The sequence below is a fragment of the Megalops cyprinoides genome, chromosome 25 (assembly GCF_013368585.1).
Source record: "Megalops cyprinoides isolate fMegCyp1 chromosome 25, fMegCyp1.pri, whole genome shotgun sequence".
Lineage (NCBI taxonomy): Eukaryota > Metazoa > Chordata > Actinopteri > Elopiformes > Megalopidae > Megalops > Megalops cyprinoides.
Genome location: NC_050607.1, coordinates 6,286,722 through 6,312,750, shown reverse-complemented (window position 1 = coordinate 6,312,750; position 26,029 = coordinate 6,286,722). Strand labels below are relative to the sequence as shown.

General features: G+C 48.4%; 1 protein-coding gene across 1 annotated transcript; it reads left to right on the top strand.

Annotated features, from left to right (window-relative positions):
- The first annotated feature begins 32 nt into the window (after nt 1-32).
- On the top strand, nt 33-26,029 carry cpm (carboxypeptidase M). Its single transcript, XM_036520373.1, has 9 exons — nt 33-410; nt 1,279-1,470; nt 5,386-5,483; nt 11,817-11,986; nt 16,904-17,091; nt 17,827-17,997; nt 19,535-19,687; nt 20,842-20,990; nt 24,641-26,029. The coding sequence occupies exons 2-9, from the start codon at nt 1,299-1,301 to the stop codon at nt 24,884-24,886; spliced, it is 1,347 nt and encodes a 448-aa protein (XP_036376266.1). The 5' UTR covers nt 33-410; nt 1,279-1,298; the 3' UTR covers nt 24,887-26,029.

Here is a 26,029-nt window from a genome sequence, read left to right as displayed (position 1 = left end):
GCACTCGCCGCCGGGGCACTGATCCTCGCTTTCCGCGAAAACCTGTAGCAATGATCTCTTTCGCGAAATCGGAGTGTTCAGGCTCCGCCTCGGCATGTTAAAAAGCAGCGGACGTGTTTCTACCTTGCAAGCGGCCACAATGTATGCCAATTAGAAGGATCCGAGACAGGGATAGGGCCAGTATAGTGCATTCAAGTAGGTTGCACTTGGACAGTAATACAACTTGTTTGGTCCGACCTACGATCTGTATGTAGTACTGAGACCTGCTGAGGTCGTCGTTTTGTGCTATCTGAGCGACAGAAGAGCACATGCAAAGACTACGTTGTATGACAGCGCAAAGAGTTGTTCAAAGTAAGGTTCTTATTCAAGTGCAAGACACCGGGAGTTGAAAACTCTGGAATCGACAACAGGTAAGCGTGTGCATTACTGCTACACCGTAAGGATAATTTTCGGTTTTAAACCAAACAGACAGAACCCATCTGAATTAAATGTGTTATTCTGGGAGTTTTGCATTCATTTCGAGGCACATCACCAAATTATGACATAAATAGGAATGTTTTTTTCCTCTGATAGGATCTATAAACATGAAAATAACTACAAACATATGGGTTAACCAGACCGATTTTTCAACTTTCCGGTGTGTTTATTTGGTAAAAAAAATGTAATGATATTGTGTATTATCTGTTCATGTTTAACCAAGCGTGTATGGGACTAGGCTACACGAAGCACATTCTGTAAACTGTCCTGAGACGAGATGATCTGACTTACAGCTTTAGGATTTCGCACAGGCGCATCCAAGTCACATACAAACGAATTCAGCAAGCTCTTTATCTCGTAACTAGATGTACGGGTTTTTGAGAATGATTTTTTAAAAAGTAACTTCAAGGCAGATCTTCTTGACAGTGCTGATCAGTTCGCCAACAGTTTATCGGCGCTTGGAATGTAGTTGCCAACTGTCATTCGAAAGCACAACGTGCAACGTCATGTTTCAATGTTATGTGTTGTCAGACAGGGAATATTCTAAAGCATAAGTTACAGTTTTGTTCAGTCAAAATCAAGTCAAAGTTTTGTTTCTCAAATCCCTGCATGTCACCAAATCAATTTAAACCACTGCTCAGTTTCATTTTAAACGTACTGCGGGGAGCTCCAAAGTTTGTGCGGCTGCAAAGTTCTCAGATATGTGGCGTACTTTTGCGGCTTTTTTCCGTTATGCGGTGGACGAGCGCATTTGCTGAAGATGCACGGTGTTACAGCTCACCCGTTCTCTTCTGGGTTTAGGTAGACAACTGACGCTGAGGATGCGCCTTCTCCCGCTGTGCCTCTGTCTGTGGCTTCAAGCCTGGGTCTCACCGTGTCGCGGGTTGGAATTCCGGTACCACAACTCGGCAGAAGTGGAACAATACCTGAAAGCTGTCAACAAAAATCATTCTTCGTTTACACACCTACATAGCATTGGGAAATCCGTGGAAGGTAAGAATCGACCTCTCCCTCTCTCATTCGTCAATGTCATTGAAACAGAACATCGAAACGAGGGTTTGGCTGACAGCACAGATGTTTAGAGTTAGAACTGGCAAAGTATCTTGCTACGACTACGAGCAGTCGCAGGTGCACAGATACCAAGGAGAGAACCACGAATTAAGGGAACGCTGCATAATTTATAACGAGCCTCCTTCACAAAGGCTGGAGAATATACCGTCTTTTATTCACTTGCTCCTTTTCAAATTGCAAAAGTGCCCAGTGAAAAGTGTAGACTGACAGTGAAGGACTTTTCCCCCACATAATTTGTGTAGTTTGCGAGGTCCCTTAATCCCCGTAATTTTCACGCGCCAGCGAAAAATGATGATAAGGATGATAAGCGGCGTCACCCCTCGAGACTAACGCATCGCAGCCTGTCCTGTCAGCAGCTCTCGCACTCGCCGTTTGCGTCAAATGCCCAGGCTGCGTATGGAAAGTGCCAAGGGGGAAAAAGCGGCGGGGTGAAGACTGACAGATGTACGTCGCAGGTCGTCCGGGGAGGCGGCTACTGCCCGTCTCGTAAACGGGAACTTTTGTGAAACTATCTGTGATGGGAGGCGAAGCGAAATACAGCCTTAATGCGTCACAGTAACCATGGGCCACCGCCACACCCTACCTGTTTTTGCGAACCGATGAAAAATGACAAATTATGCGCGAGTGCCCGTGCATTTGGAGCGTTCTCAGTTCTGAAGAAGCTCGGGTTTTGGTTTATGAAAGCTTACAGTGGAAAGCGTGCACGGCCTGAATGGCATCATGTCATTAGTGAGGTTTACGGACTCAACAGACCACACCAGCATCCCACCCTTTGGTGGACTCCAAGCTTTTCTCCGAACTGTCGATGAAATGTAGTGAATGTGCGTGGCTCAGGTGGGACATCTCACCGCCCAGCCCTCAGGGAAGCCTGAACTGCTTTTCCTCTTTACTCAGATTAGTGATGAAGACATTGCTTAGTTACATTACATTACATTAGTTATCTACTTGGTATTATTACTTACCTCATTGCATTATATGGTGTGTCAAACACAAAGACAGGCTTGCATGTTCCAGCGGGGATCAGACATGTTTTATCATCTTTCCTGAAAGTCTTTCCGTCAGTTTTCTTTACATTACCACACTGAGTCTTTGACAGCAGGACAAAGGCTTTTGCTACACAGCATGAAGGAGCTACACCTGTAAGGTGCATATGCACTGCCTGAACATACATCAGGCACGCTACAGAATGTGTCCTGGAACAAATCAGAGAAGAGTCACCAGCACCTTATGCAGTGCACAAACACATGTACTGGTTACGCCGTGGTACGATACTCTTGAAATGTAATGGAAGAACATTCCGGAGACACCCAAATAACTTCCTCTGTGGGCCCGGGTGGGCGAGCCGACCCAATCGCGTGCCACTTGCTCACTGATGGGGCTGCATCCCCCAACTCCCCAACTCAGAACCCTGTGAGTTAGAAGCAGGCATTTCCAGGCCACCTGAAATATCCCAGGATTTAAAGGAGTCTCCCCCTGGATCAGATTTCCCTCTCGGTGGCCTTCTGCCACAGGCAACAAGGTGGCAACTATGCCACGCCCTCCTCTGCGGTGTGTGAGTGTGTGAGCGGGCATCTCTAGACAGATCACAAAACTGCCTCTCTGTTTTATGGGGGAAAGCCCCCATCTTTAGTTACATGTAGTGGTAGCTCAGACACAACAGCTGATAGAGATCTTGGCACGGGCCTTGGCTGATACGGGACACACACCCACCCCCCACCCCAGCACAGATGCCTCACACGTGACGTCGGCTCGCCGTGCCAGACCGCGACGTCGAGAAGCGGGGTTCCCGTGGCGACCGCTCCGGTTCTCGAGCGGGTCCCTGGCCGCGCACACGTAGACAGCGAGACCCATGTTTATTCAGCGGTCATTGTCCCTCCCGGAGCTGCCACTCAAGAGCGGGATGAAAGGGCTGTGCCCTCAGTTCCTCTGCCATTTGAAAGTGAAATCAGAGCCCCCCCCCCTTCACGGTAACCTGCTGGTTTCAAACTCTCAGCTCTCAAAGACCGTGACCAGTACTGCTGCAGTGAATGGTCAATACTACACATAAAGGAACAGCAGCACTGCCACAATTTACAGCACCTGCAGAACTCCATCAGCATTACACATAAGAGCAGACCAGCATCACTGCACTGTGCCACAGTGCTGGGGTTAGCCATCCAAACTACCCCTAGGAGAAAGGCAGCGTTATTTGATGGAGATCATTGACCAACGGCTGTGTTCCTTACGGAGAGTTCTGAAAAGCGGGCGTGTCACTCACGTTGAGTGACCGTCGCGTCCGGGTGTCATCCTGCGCCCCTGGCTGGGTCTGTGCATTCCACCGCGGCCCGGCTCTGGTTTGTGTAAACGTACCGCTCGCCACGGCGGGCACAAAGCTGGCATTGAGACGCCAGGGCCCCTCCGCTTCCAGGCTCCCCCCCCCCCCTCGGATTTCCAAGCTGAAAAGGTTCAGATGCTAATGCGACAGCCGACACAATGTTTCAACCCCTGGAACAAACGGCGGAGTCTCCACGGGCAGCAGTGTAAACGCACTCTCTATTCCTCCTGTGACTGACACGGCAGGAGCGAGGCTGCCCCAGCAATCACTCCACAGAAGCCGGGCTTAATTACAGCATCTGATTAAAACCTCCCCAAAATGAACCTCTCATTGAAAGCGGATGCAAATTTCTAGCCCCTGCAAAAAAAAAAAAAAGAGAACAGGTACAAGAGAGGTCAGCCCTGCAGCGGCAACACTGCCGTGTGAGGCGTCTCAGCAAATCTCAAAGACACCATTCTTTTTTTTTTTTATGGTCGGAAGGGAATAGGACTTTGCTGAATTCATCACCCCTGTATAAGAATCCCATCTCCGCGTCTTTACCAACGCAGAGAGAGAGGGAGAGACAGCGTGAGATTCTCCTCCACCTCTCCCACGCCAAGGTGACCAGGTCCACAGAACCTTCCGGATTCTCAGATTGTGTGCAAAGCTACGGCAGATTGCGTGGTTGCTGAGGAGTGTCAGACACACGGCTAACCCCCCCTGTAATCCCATCGGGTGCCCTCTTCTCCCGAGGTGAACGACCTCCAGGGCGGCGTTAAGAAGTGTTAATCCCCGGCTTCACCTGACTTGGCTCCACCTCCATCCACCCCACTGGCTCTGAAACCCCCCCTCTCTGTATCAGAGACAAACACACTACAGTGTCACAGATTGTCTTGCCAAACCTGCATTTCATCAATCAGTGTTTTTTTTTTTAATTCCTCCTTGCATAATTACAGATCAACGTCGTGCCTCAACATGGATAACAGGACAGTGTGTTAAAACAAGACACTTTTCCCTCAATGAAGTAATATATGTTCAGCACGCAGTTATGTCATGTGTCAATCTGCATCAGTCTCCTGCTTCAAAGTAGTAGCAGCCCCACCAGCTGCGGGTGTTAATGACAGCGGTGCAGAAACAATGAGCGAGTGCGTTCAGGCGCATTTTCCTGCGGCCAAACTCCGGCGCGTTTTCGGGATTACTTCACGCTGACGCACTCCGCACGGAGCCCGCTCAGACACGCCAGGCTGTGGGCAAGTGCGCTGACATCCCCGTCGAAGTAAATCTGATTAAACGCACCGGGGCGGCGGGAGGCTCAGAGCGGGACGGGGGCGGACTCACCACGTGCCAGTCTCAACACTCCCCAACAGCGCCTCAACAGCGCCTCAACACCACACTACTGTGCTGAGTAACCATTCACAGCAAACAGGCCACTGAAACCGGGGGAATTCCGACACAGGCAGGCTTGCAGATCTGCTTGGCTTTTTATAAAAATCAGTGAATATTCATTTGGTAAAATGCATCTCCTTTTCTGTCTTTATTTATAGGAAGAGACCTCTGGGTTCTTGTTCTGGGTAAAACTCCCACCCAACACAAGATTGGGATTCCGGAGTTCAAATATGTGGCGAACATGCATGGTAACGAGGTAAGCAGACACAGCACACGTTTCACACATGCCAGAGCGGAGACTGGACCGCGACCGTACGGGACATTTGTAACTGAAATCCCAGCTTTTGCTCGTTCTTTGGGATCAGGCTCTAGTTAACAAGGTCATTAGTGCATTCAAGAGCGTGTTCCGGCGGAGGCAGAGATCGCATTCAGAGTTTTCCGGAAAAATTTCAGCCACCTCTTGTTCGCGCACGCACGGCGGCACAATGGCACGGGGGAAAAAAACATCGAATCTCTCCGACAAAGGGCAGCGGGGTCGGACAAAAGATGTTCAACCAAGCATCTCCGGAGTTTAAGCTGCCCCCGACATGGCTATATTTGGAGGGCCGGGCCAGCTGGTGTGATGTCCTTAAATAGATATCCTTCTGTTGGGTCTGGGGGAGAAACGGGGACGTCTGGCTGAAAAGGGCTCTGTGCACAAAGGCGTTTACAGTCTGTGGGCGCGCCCGGCCTCGGCACAGAACCAGCCGAGCGTGACCCACGCAGGAGACCCCCTTTTGCCGCTGACCCCCCCCCCCCCCCCGACATCTTTGTTGTCTCTTCTTTTCGCACCCAAGGGGTCAGAGCAAAAGCATCTTAGCACAAGAGGCCTGTCCTCAGTGCCACCATTATGAGCCAGTGTAGCTAAAGGAGCATAAGGAGGAGCCGTGGATGATCACATGATTAGAGATATCCAAGGACCTCAGCTGTCCAAGAGAGATGTTAGCCCTGGCCAGTGACCCCCCCGGTACTTTACACTACTGGTCCTTTCGATTAGCAGACATCCAGGGCTAACGACATAAATGCTTACATGTCATCCATTTATACAGCTAGAGATTTACTCAAGCACCTGGGGTTGATTACTTTGCTCAAAGGTACAACAGCAGTGCCCCACCTGGGAATAGAACTGGCAACCTTTAGGTTAGTTCTGCCCAGTTCTGTCTGGACCATGCCCACTGCTGTTGGGTAAATGAGATACAGAGCTGCCCTGTACCCCGAGGTGGTGTGTACAGAGGGCCAGGTTGTCTGAGGTACCAGCTATTACATTAATTTACATTACATTATATTCATTTAGCAAATGCTCTTAGCCTGAGCCACTTCCAGCACAACAGAACAGAAGTGTATCCATTCAAGTTGAGTGAGCAACGGTGTCAGACCAGGCTAACAACACTCCCAGTGAGTGTGAGCATAACACTATTCAAGCCCTACCACAAGTTAACTTGTGCAACCAAATCTACTGTAACACTGCAGGGCTGCTGGAAACTCTCTCCAAAGTGTCCTCACCAACTACAGCTTAGTGGACAGACAGTGAGAATGCCTTCAGTATGGGGGTCAAACAGTCGCTGGGTGTCTTCCTAAGCAGCAGCGAGGCGTGACATCAAAAGGAACTGCAGCAGAAACAGATTTGGTTTTGCCCCCTTGCTACCCCGTGCCTGTCCAGGCTGGCGAAACCTGGTGTTATATGGGCGCTGCTGTTTATACCGGCTGATCTGCTAGCATTTAACGTCAATGGTCTCAGGTTACAAATGTAACAGCTTTGTCAGTGTAGCCTTCAGCCGAGAGGCACCTGCTGTAGGTAAATTGGCAGTTGGGTCTGCAGTGTCACCACCCTTTTGTTCATCTGCAAATAGCCAGGAGCTCAAAGGGGAAAAAGAAACTTCTGAAAAGCTGGGAGGTACGAACTGCCTGCCTATAAATGGCTCTGAAAGGAGTGACATGACTGGGATTAAAAGGAGCAAAGTCAGAGACAGGCAACAGTAGCACTGTGTTAGTAACCAGAAAAAAAAACTCTCTTTCCCCCAGGCCCAAGATTAAATGCTCCCCGGAGCCACACTGAGGAATGGCGGGGGGGGGGGGGGGGGGGGGGGGGGGGGGGGGGGGGGGGGGTAAAGGGCCGAAGTTCTGGTATTTCCATCCGAAAATATGCCGGCCTGTGACCTTACGGGAAAGTGGAGGTTAAGTAAGCCCCCGTGAATAAAGAAACAGCTGTAAATATTCCCGCTCTGAACCGCCTGGACAGAGGATCCTTTTTTTCAATGCGACTGTACGGCCCAGCATCTGCCCAGCATCTGCCAGCCTGTTATTTATTGGTGGTTTTATGACGGAAGTGAAGCTGGGGCAGGATTTGGGGTGGTCCCCGAATTTATTAATATTTTTATCTCGATATAACAGCCCCCTGCCCGTTCCTCTGTTTGAATTTTTATTTTATTATTCGTCACATAGGGAGGTTATATGTGTACATATGGTCCACACCCACACCAAGGCAACTCCAGTGCACTACATGGGATGTGACTTTAGCTCATGGCTAATGTGATAATGATCAGCTGCTACATCGGGGTATATGATGTCACAGCACGCTTACGGATCTCAAGACGTGGGAGACCAACACCCCTGCAACGTTCAGTTGACGGATTCCCAATTTGAGGGTTGAAAAACCTGACCCTGTGGCACAGCGACAGTGACAGTGGTGATTTCAAACGTCATCACACAGTTATGCACAGCACCAATCAGCCAGAGCTTGTCAGACTATTTGATCTGAGCGCCGCGGATGGCAGCAGCATGTGTCTGTAATGCGAAGCTTACTTGTGAATGAAACCCCTGAACTGCGTGATGACAGCCTCACCTGACTCGCCTGATTTTCTGTTTTTATACCGCTGACTGGGAGCAGAATTGATTTGGAACTGCTTATTACTCCTCCAGAGGGGTGGAGCATGCAGGGCTACCCGTCAGAGAATACCCCCCATCACACAGCCCCTCTGAGCAGGGCCCTGGGGGACTCCAACCAGTCAGTCAGGTTCTACAGAGGAAAACATAGTGGATTCTGCAGAAGCAATTACCTGCACGTTATCACTACTTTAGCTGCATTTGATTTGCATCGAACTATTCTTTCTTCTTTGCAACACAGAATGGAAATGCTTACATGCACATGCACACACACACACACACACACATGTATGTGCACGCACACACACATGGCATAGATACACGAAATTCTAGATTCGCACTGATTCTGTCTTAGGTCAAGGTTTTGATTAGATTCTGTCCAATATGGCTACCAGGCTTTTGACTTGCTCAGAGTGAGTAGAACCACTCCAATAATTCAATCTCTGTATCCCGCTAATGAATAACTGGCCCAGTGGATGGAAACTTTTCCTCTTTACATAGAGAGCACTGCTTTGGAAAGGTGACTCCACTCACTTTGGAGTTGTTGACTTTATCTTCTGTTTTGATTTGTCTGCAGTCATTTAAAAACGGACAACTTATGGTTACTTTTGAACCCTGGAGTTAGCGTAGAGTACAAACCAGTTTACTCAGATTTTTCTTCAATATTATTTATATCTCCTGGCTTATGTTCAAGGTACAGCACATTTTAACTTATTAACACTTACAATAAATCTTCTGAGGTCAAGCACCTCACTCAGATTTGCATTTACCTGCATGCTTAACATTTATTTGCAGTGACAGCTTAATTTGGTTACACAAGTAAAGGTTAGTGCACATACTGTGTAGCGTAGCGGTCAGCTTGATGCACATTGCAACCGAGCTGCTGAAGAACCTGATGGATTACAACTGACAGATAACAACCGGACAAACGGTAGAATGGAGGAAGGCAGAGTAGACTCATCGTGACTGAGCTACCGCAGAAACAGGGTCGTTAGACCAAACTCACCACAGCAGTTTTGAAACAGGGAAGCTCGAATGCACGACCACCTAAACAGCTGAACAGTTCCAGAGCCATATAAGGATACCGCTGCTCGCTGATTGTTATAAGACAAGTACCACAGCTCCAGGACATGCAGAGTCACCGGCTGCTTCTACATAGCTGCCCGGCTGTTTCCTTCTACTTTGCACGTTTCCCTTTTTTACACTGGTAGCTGTTTGTGCAATCAACTCCTTATCATTCTGACCAGCATCTACTTCTCAGTCTGCATTTCCGTTTGCATCATGCGCTGCGTGTGCATCCTGGTTTCTGCTGCTCTCCTGGTGCCGTTTTCCGTCGCTCTATAAAAAGAAACACTCGCGTCTGAACGAAGACCGCTGCTTTTGGTTGGCCTGTTACATTACTGAATGGTTACAGTTTACATTTACATGTATTCATTTGGCAGACGCTTTTATCTAAAGCAGCTTACGAGTGAGGCAGAGTATAACACAAGCAAATAGCCATATAAGGAGTCAGCAACATTAGAAGCGCTGCATTAAACCTGACACTGATTAGGAACTTGTGAAAATTTCCACACTGCCTGATATCTACTCACAACCTGTTGCTTGGGAGAGCAGTTATTGTCACTCATGGGAACAAACACACTGTACAAGTTGAGATGTTAAGCCTGGGTACAGACCCCAAATAATTCAATGAATAGAGCAAAATTGTGTCCAAAATGCAGGTAAGTGGGTGCGCTATGCCCCGAGAACCGCAACCGAGAGCAGAAAGAATGCTGCATGACCTTTCAACTCACCGTCACTTCTGAATATTAGCACCCAATTGCAGAACAAAAAAATCACTGGTTCGCGATACCTTTCTGTCAGACATAAGAGTTAGTTTTGCTTATCTACAAAGAGGCCTGCATGTTCCCTCACTCTGTAGATAAAAAGCGCTCTTCATTCATGTGTCTACGGCCCGAGACAGTGACAGACACAGTCTGGGGTGGCGATTTTTTCTATCACTGTACCATGTTGCTAGGGGGATAGATTCCCGTTGCTCTGTCATAGCAGATCAGGGAGATGAGCACATCCCTTACCGCGGCTGGAACGTGTTGTTGACAGCCTCGCCGTGCGCGGGAGATAAGTGTCTATACATTAGGGGTTTATCACCTTCCCCTTTCAAGTTCACACGTTCCGCGTCTCAGTCTCAGATCATAAGCATCATGTTCCCTTTTTATCTCCTGTCGTACTGCGGACATTTTCTCCCGTACGTGTCGGGAGCGTGTGCACGGCTGCTTTGTGGTGGCGCTAGCAGTGTGAAAAGCAGGGCGGCGTGTTGTGGTTTGCAACGTGTTTTTTAATGTACGTGTGTCTTTGCACGTCTGCCTGGGGGTTAAGAAAGTACATTTAATTCAATCAAATTCAGTGTGTGTGTGTGGAGAATGTGATCTGTGTACATTATCAAGATATTTTATACAGTATGTATGTATAAAATATATCTATATGTATCTATTTGAATAATGTGTACATGTCAGCTGCTGTACGTAAGCATGTAGATCTGTCTGAGTTTGAGGGGTAACTGCCCGTGTGTGTGTGTAATTTGATTTTTGGACACTCAATATACTCTATACAGCATGTGTGTATAATTTGTATTTGAATGTGTGTAAATGTGAGTTCCTGTACCTAAATGTGTACATCTGCCTGAGTTTGAGGGGTAACTGTGAGTGTATGTATGTGTGTGTGTGTGTGTGTGTGTGTGTGTGTGTGAAGGAACCAGAGACAGAGAGTGTGGCTGGGTGTTGCTGAGCTCTTTAACAGCAGAAGATAACTGTAATTGTCCAGAATCCTGAGATGTTAATAACAGCTGTGGAGACGGCGGCAGCAGCAGCCTTGGGCTCCTCTGGTTTGAACTTGTGCATGATAATCAGCTCTTTGTGAGCAAGCAGCAGCTCCCTCCACTCAAACGTAGCATGTGTGGTTCATTAGTCTCACATGCTATCAGTAAACACGGCCTAACACGGTCCCCTACGGTTCTCAGCCCACATACTGTACATCTCCAGGAAACTTCTCGGCTTCCAGGGCTATAAACATGTCAGAATAGGCCTCAGGGACCCAACAGGAGCCTTCGCTGGGTGTCATCCAAAAATGTCATTCCTGACGGTATTTTCAGGTCATATGCGGTTAATACAGACTGACACCAGTCATACAATAGATAAACAGATATTTTTACAAAGCTAACTGTGAGTTTCAACATATTTGTTTTACATAGGATACTTTAATCTGTACTTCAATCTCTGTGCATTTGGATGGAACAAACATTTTAAGATTAACAAACACTAAATGTAAAAATTTCAAATGTATCAGCAACTGCCTACTGTGTATTTTCAGAAATATATATGTTTTATATTTTATTAATTACTTGTGTCCTGAACAGGAATAAATGTCAACTTTGTTCAACCAGGAGAGTCAGATTCTGTTACAGTCTACCTACTTTGGAACTGCATGAAGTAAAACATGGAAAATCTACATCTTTAATAGGAGTTACTATTTTTGAAAGCCATGGCAAACAGAACTCTGTTTCAGGGGCGATGTAGAAGCATAAATTAGTCCGTCTCTAGCACAGCGCAGTGATTATCTCCTGCCAAACAGCGTGTGTAAGCTTTTTGTGTGTGTGTGTGTGTTTGCCCAGGTGGTGGGGCGGGTCCTGCTCCTTCACCTGATCGAGCTCCTGACCCAGGGTTACCTGAGCGACCCCATCATCACGCGCCTCCTCAACAGCTCCCGGGTCCACATCCTGCCCTCCATGAACCCGGACGGCTTCGAGGAGTCTGTCCCTGACTGCCTGAACACGGACGGGAGGTGAGAGCGCGGCCACCAGGGGATGGGTGGGGGGTGGGGGTGTCCACGTGAGCCCGATACTGGGATGGAGCTACAAGGTGCTCTCAGTGAGACTCATATGAATGAATAACAGGACTCTGCTCTCCCACAGGAAAACACTCTGGATGGTTCAAATCAGTGACTTAATCGTACCAATAACAGCTCCACCCATGATGCCTCACTCTAACATCATAACAAAGTTTCTCTGCCAGAGAGAGATCCTGGGGTATGGATAGGGATGAAGGATATGGGTAAGGACAGTTGTATGGTATTCACCAACAGCTATGCATGCCATTTAGGTTTAAAGCAGATTCAAGTGAATGTACTTTGGTGGTGAGTGTAAATTTCCATGCGTTTCTGTGGTACTGTGAGCTTGCTTGTAATAGGGACTCTATTTGGCACATAAAAGAACGAACTGTTCCTGAACACCCAGCCCAGGGAGTGTTTGGGTTCAAGCACGAGCTGTCACCCGCCTGCAAACGGCAATCGGCCAATGAGGAGAGGAAGCCTGGCCCTTAATCGTCTCAGATGTGTGTTCAGTATTTCGAACAGGCAGGGCTGGAATATCTGACGTTACTCTGCATTAGAGAGTATGCCTTTCCTGCTGTATAGCTGGCCAAATCAATGTCCATTTGAATACATTTAAATGGCGGAGTGTTGTATAAGGGTAAAGGTGGTTGCTGGTTCAATTGCTGGGACACAATTAACCCACAATTGCCTCAGTAAATATCCAGCAGTATAAATGGATAACATATGACACTGTAACCTATGTAATTCGCTCTGGATAAGAGCACCTGCTAAATGACTATAATGTAATGTAATTTAGGTCTGTGATGGCTCTGAACACGCACTAGTATGCCCCCAGTGTTCTGGGGCATGTGTCCCTGGTACAGTGGTGTACAAAGACACCTTCCTCCCTTTCTTCACTCACACCATGGAGCACACACACACACACACACACACATGCACAGACACACACACACACACGCACAGACACACACACGCACAGACACACACACACACAAACACACACACGCACGCACGCACGCACGCACGCACAGACACACACACACACACACACACACACACACACACACACACACACACACACACACACACACATGCACAGACACAAACACATACACACACGCACACACACAGACAAAGAGGACACAAACATGTGGAGATAGATGAGTTATGGGTTTGGGAAATTCAGATCCCCGCTGGAGAACTGCAGTCATTACTGTAGCTTCTTCACTGTGCCCTGGTTCATCCTCCCAGCGTGACGCTCACCCTCACACCTCACCCTGTCCTGTATGGACAAGGAGGTTCGCGCACACCTCTAAAACCCCCAAAATTCAGACCCCCGTTAACCGTCCGTCGCCATGACAATGCTACATGAAACTAGGTGCAAGAGGTGTCTTTTGGAAAACGACGACATGGTGCAAAGCAGGGTCAGTTTCGTGCTTTTTAATCAGACGAAACTCTGGGCGGTGACTCCTGCTAAAAGCAACAACAGCATTAAGTGAGGATGTGGGTGAGTTGTAAGCAAAGACGATGCCAGGATTTCTGGCCGGGACCAAGCTGAAAGCTCTTTAGCACTGCATTTACAGACAAACGAACTTGTTAAGTGAACTCTGGCAACGGCACAAGTGCAACTGAGCCGCAGATCGCCGTCTTTAACACGTTCCTCTCCAAACAAACTCAGCTCTCATCAATCAGGCGACGCATCAAAAACGCCAGCATGGGCGGGAGGGCGTGGGGGGGGGGGTGCAGGAGGGCAGGGGGGAGGTCTTAATTACGCACGACTTCCCGAACGGAACAATGACTCAGACGGCCCCTTAACAAACCGCCGCCATTCATCACCTTTGAATAATGTAGCGGGCCGCTTCCTGAGCGCAGATTCATCGGGTCCGCTTTGAAGCCCCGGGGGCCCGGTGAAAAGGACCCCCCCCTCCCGCGCTCATTCAGCACCGTGTCTCCCTCTTTTCCTGCCCCTGTGAGGGGGGCAGGAAGCAGCTGCTCGGGGAGCAGGTGGTGTGCGGGCCCGACGGGACTCTCGAGCGGGCCGGACCCCTCGTTTCACACTCCCTGCCTCACACTGTGGCTCCCATTAACGATCCCTTTACATTAGTCTTTAAACTCGCAGCACAAACTTCAGCTTCTCGATCTAGATTGATTTTACTTCTCAATTTGTATCATAAAGGACCCCAAAAAAATGAATACGATTCAGACAAGCGAAAAAACACACTGGCTGTAGGGGTTGTGTGAATTGGTGTTCATTAATATGGAACACACATGCTTATAGTAAGGTGTATCTACCAGTGAAGTAGCCATGGCTCATTGGCCAAGCCAGATACCTGACTGCACAGGCTCCACGCCCTCACCACAATGGCTGCATCCCCTTTCTGATTATAAAACATCCCATTGCACATCCAAACCCAAGCCGCACCCTCTCATTGCTCATACTTTCCCCTGCTCCATCAATCAAATCTAAGTGCAACAGTGGAGATACACAGCTCGTGATTTTGTGAGAATCTGGCTACAATATCAGTGTTTAAACGAAGCTGCCAACTATTGGTTTCCACCCCCATCATCTGTTGCTTTTATGATGCTGGTCCTCGAGGCTAGTGTAAACCAAAATGACATTCTCACAAAGATAGCACAGAGCACCGCAGGCATGTATGGGACGTTTTCAAAAGACTGCCAAACAGCAAAAAAAAAAAAAAAGAGCCAGGACCGATTCTGCCTCTGCTGAAACCATTTAGAATAGCTGAAAATGCTTTGATTTGTCACCAAACGGGCGGCGAAATCAACGCAGCCACAACACGCTGGCTCCGGTGCGGTGGGCCAGGCCACCCTGCCTCGGGGCTGCTCACAGTGATTTCAAACGTGTGCTGCCACGGCCCGATTCTGCTCTTTTTTCCGGCTTTACCAGGGCAACATTCCTGACGAACAGAGGGAGTGAAGGGAATGCGCAAGTTCAGATGTTTAACAAAAAAAAAACGGACTATTTTCATACACAGATCGTTACTCTCAGACCACAAAATACAGCCTTGAGTGGCACTCAGCACACTGTATACATATGTAAGCACATATACATCCTCCGCACCCAGACTGTTGACAGCCCCGGTGCTGGTCCTCGCCCCCCGGTCTGAAAGCCAGCGGCTTGGCGTTTGGATAATGGCATCGTTAGTATTCACGCTGACAGAGTGGTGCTTGACTTTATCATCGGGGCTTTTGTCACTTGCTATAAACAGCTGATTGCTAAGGGTGAGCAGCGCTGAGGTCCTGTGCTGCATCTATCACTGCCTCAGAAATCATAATGGAAAGCTAGGCAAGGAGCAGAGAAGACAGACACTGCTTAATGAGTTGTCTTCTGTTTGGGCCAGAGTGCCATCTTTCAGGAAAGGTCAACTTTAAACCCCACTTAAAGATAACCTTGGGTTTTTTCCTGAAACAAAAAAACAAAAAAACTCTGTAAGTGTAAGGATGGATGTGCCAAATACTAATCAGTCAGTCTTGTAAAGACCAAACACCAGATCTATTTCTGAGCTTGACTTTGATATATATATATTGACTCCTACTAGAAAACATATACTCAATTGCAGTTCAACGTATGCCATATGGCGACAGGAAGTTAAAGCATCATCACTCAGAGGCGGTGCCCTCAGTTCCTTCACACTGAGAAAAAGCGTTCCCTGCCTGTTGAGTCTCTGCAGTATGATGAAAGCAGGGATGAACACTTTGCATCAATAAGGAAGGACCGATTTCAACGGTGTCATTAAAATCCTGCAAAACAAATGCCGAGCATCCTGTCTGATTCCTGGATTTGATTCAGGAAACACAGCGAATCGGGAAAAAACAAGCTCTAAAAAAAAAAAAAAAAGGAACCAGACAGCTCGTCATATAAAACACAGCCTGCTATCTCACACGACTGGCCACACAGGAATTTTAGAGGGAAGCAGTTCTTGGGGGCCGCTGAAAGAGTTGCTCTCTGACAGGGATTAACAGGGATCTCTCTATTGTGCAGGAATACTAGGACACTGTGTGGGGACTGCAGTGGCACTAATCCATCTCTGAAGCAGCAGCCTGTATTTACCTGTGATGGCTTTACAACCCCTTAGTATTGTGTTCCTTTAACCACACACACTAAAATAAAAAAATATATAAAAAAAAAGAAATTGCAGAACCGGACCAGCAAATGCCTGCCCTCATGTGCATGCTCGCCATCCTTTTCTTTTTCAGACTTTTGGACACATGGAGAATTCCCTCTCTCACCTCATAAAATGTGGCACCCCACACAGACGTTCCAGATCTGAATAAGACTATAAAACGAGACATCAAATGACAGGCACCGTGGTAGGCAATTTCCTGCCACCTGATTGCCTGACTTGTGGTACTGACAGCTACGTGTGGACAAGGACGCTTCTGTGTGCGGATGGGTGTTTGATTAAGTTAGCCGGATTCCGGTAGTATTCCGCTAATACAATCAGCGGGGTTCAGCAAACATCCTGCTTGTTCCTCTGAAACACTGTTTTTTTATCACCCCACTCATTGAGTGAAAGCAGGGCCTCCCGATTTGGGCTGTACTGACAGACAGCTGCAAATGTCCAAATGGCCTGCCAGGCTGGTTGTTTGCAGTTCCCAAAAGGCGACTGCCCTACTACCCCCCCTCCCCAGCCCCCAACCCCCACCTCCCTTCACCCTTCTGCCTCATCTCCGTTTCAGAAGAACCAGGTCTTCCCACACTTTGCATCAGCGCAGTGTTTAAACAGGCGATCGGGAAACGGGGACAGTGATACCAGCCTCTGTTTCTACAGTACGGGGAAGGGGCAGGAACGGGGAGTGGGGGGGGTGCGGAGCCAACAAGCATCCTCACCCTTCCTTCTTCGGCAGGTACAACAAACACGGCGTGGACCTGAACCGCAACTTCCCGGACGCCTTCGCGGGGGCGCAGGAGGAGAAGCGGGAGCTGGAGGTGCGAGCGGTGATGGACTGGCTCAGCTCCGAGCCCTTCGTCCTGTCCGCCAACCTGCACGGGGGCGCCGTGGCGGCCAGCTACCCTTACGACAACAGCAACGGGGGTATGGAGGGGGGCTGGGGGCTGTCATTCACCACAAAGGGAACTGGGGGGGGATGAGACGCAGGTCACAAAATGTTTACGTCTCGAGACGTAAGACGCCAAGACATGTTCCCCTACACCAAGAGCAGTCCAAGTACTTTATACTGCTTTTACGCACATCCTCAACCTGGATTTGAGAAAATGCTCTTGCAGTTATTCAAGCCTCAACATCACAGTCCGCCTACCTTTGGATTTTAACAAGTGTTGTAGTTGCAGGTATTTGCAGATTTATATTTATAGACTTATACTGCCTGTCCTTCACTTGACCTTAGCTAAAAGGCAGAGAAGTGATCTCCCTGTCCTAATTGGAAAGATGACCTAATTTCTGAGAAGGACTGGCTACTGAGTGCCACCCGTATGGCCCGGCCACCAGCCCTGTGAGAATGACTCGAACGACCTCGAGGACTCGTGTCATCGTACCAGCATTATGATGTGGAAACAGGCATGACTTTAAGGCGGCTGGAACTGGTTGTGCACGTGACATGATTTCGTTCTCAGAATGTGAAGGGAGCCTTAGAGGGGGTTATGGGTTTGTCACTGTGCTACGGCATCTGTATCAGTGTACAGCAATCAGCATCATATTACACTACATTACATTCACTTACCACACGCTCTTATCCAGCAAAAGAATCAGAGCTTCAGAGCTCGTTACAGAGGGCAGGGTGATGACATCACTGCTGGCGGCCTTTCCACCCAGGGAGCGAGCTGCAGAAGGGCTTCAGCATCTCCCCTGACGACGACGTCTTCGTCCACCTGGCCAAAACCTACTCGTTCAACCACGCCCTGATGTACAAGGGGCAGTCCTGCCACGGCTTCGAGCCCTTCAAGGATGGCATCACCAACGGGTACCACTGGTACCAGCTGCAAGGTCAGTATACTACTCCAGAGAGACTGCATGTCCCTCTGTGAAGAGCTGACTGAGTCCACAGCTGGGACGTGGGTGTATCGTCTAAGATAACATGGCAGAAACAAACAGACTTCCAATGTAAATGATGGTTGCTGTTTAAAATCCCAGGCTCATTAAGGTACTTAGTGCTAGCAATTCTGGTGCAAAACCAGGAGTAGCCGTGACACTGAGGGAATTTTATTAATGCAAACTACACTGCATCTACCTAGGGTTAGCAGCACCTTATGAAGACTCCAGGTGTCACGTCCTGATAAAAAATATTAGTGTTTTAAATGAATACAAAGTGAAGGTGAACCACATTGTGGGCTGTAGAAAAACATCTGTCTGGAGAGCATGGCACCTCTGAATCCATGGCTGTTACAGACCTGGAATAGGAGGGCTCTCTGAATTCCATCACCAATTTATTCACTCAAGAAACTGCCTTCCCCCGTTCCCATCACATGACATTACATTACATTACATTACATTCATTTAGCAGACGCGCTTATCCAGAGCAACTTCCAGCACAAAAGAACAGAAGTGTATCCATTCGAGGTGAACGAGCACCACTGTCAGACCAGGCTAACAACACTCCCAAACCAGTACATTCCCTCCTCCGCTTCCTTTTAAAGCCCGCAGCCTCCATCTCAGGTAGCTGTGCTAACCCGACCCTGAGGAGGAGCCGGGGAGAGGTGTCATGTGATTAATTCCAGACAAAGCAGTGTCGTTTGTCTCATTGCTCATTCACACCTCCTGCCGCACGGCTCGCCTTACAGCACCGGTTCTGTCCGGCGCGCGGCTCGAGGCGGCTGCACTGTGTTGAAGAAACACGGCCGTTTATTCAGGCAGCGGTCTGCCAGATGTCTGTCAGTTCCTACTTTCATCTCCCGAAAAACCGCTAAAAGCCAATGCGCCTTTCTTTCCACTTTCATATTGGACCCCAGAGCACTTTACCAGTTGGACCCATTTTTCTCCATGCAGAAAAACTCCTCCCGCTTTACACGCACAAAGCAGCGCTTCACTCGTTACTGACAGTAACAGGTCCTTTACGGATCCAGCTTATAGGATGGGAGCACCTCATGCCCAATAAGAAACTTCAGGGGCACATGCCTACCTCGGCCAAACGCTCCAGGATTTGTTGTTTTGCAGTAAAGTGTTGGTTTCAGATACCAGTGAACAAGTTAAACTGTCTGCGCAAACTGTCAGCGTGAATTAAAAATGGGCATGTGAAATCACCCTTTCTGTAGTCACTTGATTTTGCTCTGTCACCACTTGTGTGTGCGTGGAGCACTGCTGCTTCACCCCTGAGCAAGGTACTTAACCCACAATTGCCTCAGTAAATATCCAGCTGTACAAACAGACAATGTGAAAATTGTAACCTATGTAAGTCGCTCTGGGTAAGAACGCCTGCTAAGTGGCAATATTGTAGTCCACACTGCCAGCTTGGGACCCACAGAGGTGGGTTCTACCGTGTCCGAACTCCTCTCTGTTGCACAATGATTTTCTAATCTGCCCGCAGGAGGGATGCAGGACTACAACTACGTGTGGGGCCAGTGCATGGAGATCACCCTGGAGCTGTCCTGCTGCAAGTTCCCGCCTGAGAGCGAGCTGCCCAGGTTTTGGGAGGATAACAAGGCCGCGCTGCTGGCCTACATGCAGCAGGTCCATCTGGGTCAGTGTGCGCATCCAACCACACCCTGCAGGCTCAGACGCTGGGCACTCAACATCAGCCCCAGGGATTCGGACCCATATTTTGATTACTGATATTGATAATCCTTACCTTTTGTCAAATTTTTGCATAATCAAGGTACACCTGGTTATCAGTGACGCATTACTCCTTCAGCTTAATTGAGTTTAATACTGTGGCTGATGCTTCCTTTCTGTCGAAGATCAGACTGTGTTAATACACTTCAGGCTGCATACAGTAATCAGGCATACAGTACCAGTCAAAAGTTTGGACACACCTGCTCATAGAAGGGTTTTTCCTTATTTTAACTAATTCTACATTTTAGAATAACAGTAAAGACATCAAAACTATGAACACAAATGGAATTATGCAGTGACCAAAAAAGTGTTGAACAAATCAAAACTCTTATATTTTAGATTCTTCAAAGCAGCCAAAAAATATTTTTGAAAATGTAAAAAAAAAAAAAAATTTTTTGGAAAGAAATTCATACATAGGCATCGACTTCACTATTTTTATTTGTCTAAGAAACAAATGTCAAGCATTTAAGCATAACACTTAAATGATTAAAATGTCTTTGAATGCATGTTAATCAGGTGTGTCCAAACCTTTGACTGTTACCGAGTAAACCCACATCTCAGAGAATGCGCAGTAAACACGTGACACTGGAACACAAAGTGCCTGTCTCTGCTGTGGAGCCGCAGCAGGTCACCGGCCACGCTGTAAAATCACAGACAATCCCTCTCCTGGCTGCATCAGGGTATCCGTGGCTTGGCGTTGTGTCTGACACCACACCAACAGGGATCACTGTCAAGCTATTGTGATCCGAGGACCTTTGTGAAACCGTACCCTGTTTGTATTGGGTTGTCAGCTTACATTCAATACCTGTGCGACCGTTCCCGGTGGATCGCTCAGTTACGGTTTTCCTGGAGCCGGGGAGCACAGTACTGAACAGTGCTTCTGCGTGCATCTCCGGGACCCTGCTGCACTGTCAGAGACCAGATGGGGAACCCCACCCCCCCTTATGAATACATAAAGGCGTGTCACCTGACACCTCTGCCTGTCAGGTGCCAAGTAGGGCAGGGTGCATCACCGAGGTGACACTCCAACCCCCCCCCCCCCCCCCCTTCCTGTTTGCACAGGTATGAAAGGGCAGGTGCTGGATTCGGACGGAACCCCCGTGCAGAATGCCCTGGTGGAGGTGGAGGGCCGCAGGAACCTCTGCCCCTTTCGGACGGACCGCAACGGGGAGTACTACAGGCTGCTGCTGCCAGGGAACTACACCTTCAAGGTGAGAGGGAGGCCTCTCCTCCCAGGCCCCACACGCACGCTGGCACATCACACTCACAGTGTGCATTTCGCCGAATGGCATCTACACCTATGGATACCTACATTATTTGTTTATTATGAGTGACATATGAGGTGCACTTCACACCAAACCAATTTTACATTTACAAACCTTCACATATCTTTCAGGCTACCTAGTGTCTTTTCTGAAACTCACTCAGACTTCACCTAGCTATTTTTTTCATGTAAGATATATAACTGGTGCTTCAAGAGTATTTTAAGATTTCTGGAAAAGATATATTTAATTTAATTTAAATTTTTAATTTAATTTAAAAGTATATATTTAATATGAGATGATGAAAATGCAACGCAGGGAGGTAGACAGCATTAGGGACAGTGTTGAGTTGGAGTTGCCAAGGAGAAGACCCGTATTTATGCTGACTGACAGAGGCTTGCTGCACCTAACCACAGGGTGAGCTGTGGGTTTCCTTCACTGAAACAGAGGAAATCAGAGAGCACTCAAAACAAGACAGATTCTGAGAAAGCCAGAGGGGGAAAGGGCTGACAGGCTGAATGTAAACACCACCTGACCGGAGCCTGAGAGACAAGCCAAACACGAGCTGCTCTCCTGTCTGCACAGTCTGCCGTAAAAACAACAAATAACTGCATCACCAAAGGGTGCTGAAAGACCCGCAAAAAGTGCCGGTTAAAGAACCGAAGGGCTGCTATTAGATGTGAACTCCAGGAACAGAGTCTGATCCTCGAAGATTTCAGCCTGATGAAAGTCATCTGCTTGGCGCAGCACTTTCCCTGGGTTAACCTTCCGTCTGATCTGATCTATCTGACTCTATCCAGATCTGTCAAGCTCCGATCTGACACACGTTCAGTGGTAAAGACAATTACAGCTCACTGCTCACAGACGAAGCCTTGTTAGAGTGTTATTAAACACATCTGCTGCAGGCATGAAATTTCCCCTATCAGTTACGCCTTATTCTTCGAGGCTTGCCTTCTTTGAAAGGGCCATCTTGTATTTGATCTCTCAATGAATCATTTAATGTTAACTGCGCCAACAACCAGCCCTAAACGCTGGTCCCAAACCTCTTTGAAGGAGTTGGGAAAAAAGATCAATTGTTTTCAACGACCGGATGCCATTCAACTAAATATTTTCATTGGACGGAATAAAATGCAGGGAGAAAAAATTTAACGTTGTGAATGGAACTGCTCTTAACGCTTATGAGCTGGAGAAATTCTCACACAAACACACTACACAGGCATGATCCGGTAACATTAACATAATGAAGAATCAATCCAGACTTTGTTAACTCTAATTAAAGGTCAAGACTGTAACAGGATACAGGGATAAAATGCCAGAGGGATAGGAAAGGTGCAATCAAACTGAAGAAAAGAGCAGTCGAGGGGGTACAGACCATTTGCTACAGGTACCCTCTGCCTCTCAGTGGGCCAACAGGACCAGGTGCCCCACAATGATGTGCAGTCATCAAACGTAAAAAGCTAGTAAAAACCCAGTGCTCCCACATCCCTATTTAAACACTGCAGCACATCAGAGGCGCCTTCCAAAAACAGAAACAAAACTCACAGGAAAGTTCAAGCCATGCCACAATTAAAAAACATAATTGCATCTGGTAGATCCAATCACGCCGTCTGTCTCGACAGTCTCTCTGGAAGGGCCTTCTGTGGCAGGCACCAGTGGTGGACTGGATGGCATACTGAACTCTAATAGGAAACAGTCACACTTGCAGCCAATAGCCCCCACACAGACTAAATAAAGGATTCTGGGATGCCAGAAAGGAATTATTTTTTGCTGTTGCGATAAACAGTAGTCATGGGTGGTGAGCCTCTCCGGAGACGTGTTTGGAAGGCGTCCCGGCCCCCGAGCAGCCCGGGCGAACGACCCGCAATGTAAATATGACAGTCCGGGGGTGTGGGTGCAGCAAAACTCTCTTGCACCTCTGAGACCGGCTTTGCTGGGGAGCTCACCGAGGGCTTAGCAGGAGCCCAGAGGGTCATGGGAGCTGAGCTGCGGTCACACGAATGTCTGGAGGGAAGATGCTGGGAAACCGTCATCCATCAATCCCGGGATTTGCTGTGGTGTTTCTCTCCCCCATCACTTCCCAGACAGCGCACCCACTTGGAATTTTACCCGTGTGATTCAGCATGGAGGTTGGAGGCTTTGGGAGGCTGAGAGCTGACCTTGTTGAACACATACTGCTGTGTGTTGGTTTTTAAAAGTCATGGTATTTTGTCAAAAAAAAAAATCCTACAAAATATATGCAAGCCTCTTCATTCACAAAACCTTTCAACACACAAATTCCGGACAGCTACTAAACTAAGTTATCTTCTGCTTGACTGATTGGTGACACACCGCATTTGGGATTAACGTAGCTTTATTTGCCATTAAATTATGCCTAAACCTCACAGACGAGCCGTTTAACTATCCAAACAAGTAGAATAAAGAGCTGTTAATGTTACACTACATCCCCCTAGATTAGCGCTCCTGTCAAGCTACCACAGAAAGACAAGGCAAATCCACTGTGCTCTGTGCTGTCTGACAGACTCAATGCTGTGAGCCAGTTCCGGCCTTATGGAATATTACTGCACCACTGACCCCACACACTGACAGGCAATCACATCCTGCGTGCTCTTGAGACATAAGTACATCTTACACAGCCTTGTTCCTTAACACAGTGTCTACTTCTATGTAGGGAACATTATGCTGTTGTGGTATTTAAGTGCACTGTGCCACTCATGACTGTTCCAAGTATTAAAGCCCCTATTGGGAGTACACGTTTGGACCATCAAGGCTCCACTGCTCCCTACAGTTGTGGTCCTAGAATGGCAACAGAGAAAGGAGGAGAGGTCCCATGTTCTACTCCCATGTTTCAGTGGATGATAACTGGCCCAAATTCCTCTGTTTCCAGTGCGCCCACACATAGAGGAACAACAAGCGGTCTCAGGCTCGGGCAACTGCAGCTGTTTCAGTGACTGCAGGCACCACGCTGATCCGGGAACAGTGCTCAGGAGCACACTCGTAATTAGCACAGCCTGGGGCGTGCTTCGGAGGGGCAAATGACAGGGAGCGGGCGGGAGAATTTACAGCGTCAGCCAGCGTTCCCTGACAGCCCTGACGCTCTCAACACCAGAATAGCTGCGCTCAGCGCAGCGTTTTAACAGCCATATTAAAACGGCCACTTCCCCGTTTCCCCTGTAATCTTGAGGGGTGTTTTGGAAGCGTTTTCCGTTTTGACTTGGCACACAGGGACGGGCAGCATGGAGCGCAGTGCGCAGCACACAGCGGAGTAATACATCACAGAACCTCCGCCTGCCTTTTCCCATGCGTCTGCAGAGATAAGGAGTAAACATCTGAGCGCCCTGAATAAGCACTAACTGGCCAGCTGGCAAAACAACAGCACAGGATAACAAACACTTGAGCGCACAAACAAGCTTGTCAACTACAGAGAGACATGATCTTGCAATCCAGCTGGTACATAAATGACCCAGTGACCCATCTATAACTGCCTAAAAAAAATAACTGTATTAGCTGTAGCTAAGCTCGGTTAATTCTGATGAAACGAGTGACCTGGCCTTCATAATCACCAATCATCAAGTGATAAATCGATCGAATTTTCTCCACAGGTGACAGCTCCGGGCCAGGAGCCAATCACGGAGACCCTGTCTATCCCCTACGGCCCGGAAAAGTTCTCAGCGTTGACGCACAATTTCGTCCTCCGGGGGAACACCAACAGGGAGTCAGACACTACGCAGCCCACAGAGTCCTGTACCTCCATGGTGCGGAACAATACCTACAACCACAGCGCCGCCCTGCTGGCCTCGCAGTTCCTGCCCCTGTTGGCCCTGATGCTGTACAGTCTGCTGCAGTGAGAGGCCATCGGGTGCCTTTGGACCACAAGAACAGATGAGGCCTTTCTTCTTTTTTTTTAAATGCTTTTTTCCTCTTATTTTTGCAACTGCAAACCCCAATCTGTAACTTTCAATTGGATACCAATGTCCCTCATCGTGACAATCACTGTCGCTGCTGAAGTGAGACACGTGAAATCCTCCGATACACAGCGCGTCACAGTAAGCAACGTGCTTACTGGAGGATGGGCGTGGCTCCACTGATGTCATTCAGACAACCAGAAGGCGCCCGATGAGTCACAGAGCGCCTGAGAGCAATGAGGCGAGCACAGCCCCTGCTGACATATCCACCCCAAAGCTGATCTGTTCCAGCGCTGCGGGCTCCCGGTCATCGCTGGCTGACGACACGCGGCCGGGATTGAACCTGGGCCGCAGAGCTCAGCTCGCACTCAAAGTGAGCGTCTGAATCACTGAGCTACTCGGGAGCCCCACAAGATGAGCTTTTTAACCATACTGGCACGCACAATCTGATGCAGCTGTCTGACACGTTCACCAGGTTGCTGAAGTGGCTCTCTCAAACTGTCGGCAAAGAGGGCCGAACACGCATGGGACCATGTACTCAAGGGACCATTCCGGCACCGCTCAGTCGAGACGATTCACAGCGAGGGTCCTACGAGTCCAATCCGAGTTTCAATTCTGAGTACTCACATCTACAGCTGTGGGATTTCATCAGTGAGTACTCAAATCCAGAGTCAAGGTGGAGCTCCTCTGGTCCCCCCCAGGGTCATGTGACCAGCACTACCGCTGCTTCCTGCCCCTCAGGCTCCCTGCAGGCTGTTATGGGAGGAGCTCTGAACTCCAGGCTGCTGTGTCAATCACCCCAGGACGCGCGTCAGAGAGGACTCAGAAAAAGGCAGCCATGCAGAGAGGTGCGCGTGAAAACATGCCTAGGAGTATGAGCAGTGTATGAGGCAGTGTATGAATGAGCAGCGGATACGCCATGGTTATGCTATAAACAACTTCTATTACCAGAATCAAGCTTCGTGATTTATCAGTAACTGTTTTGCGGTTTGCAGCATCAAGGTTGAAGGTCGAACAAGTTTTATTTTCCATAAAAAGTGATATAGCTATATATGTTTGTAGCAGATTGCCTTTTAAATACAAAAG

Coding starts and splice junctions, on each gene's coding strand:
- cpm (XM_036520373.1), top strand. CDS start 1,299: ATGCGCCTTCTCCCGCTGTGCCTCTGTCTGTGGCTTCAAGCCTGGGTC. Junction 1,471..5,385: donor CATTGGGAAATCCGTGGAAG/GTAAGAATCGAC, acceptor CTTTATTTATAG/GAAGAGACCTCTGGGTTCTT. Junction 20,991..24,640: donor CAGGGAACTACACCTTCAAG/GTGAGAGGGAGG, acceptor TTTTCTCCACAG/GTGACAGCTCCGGGCCAGGA.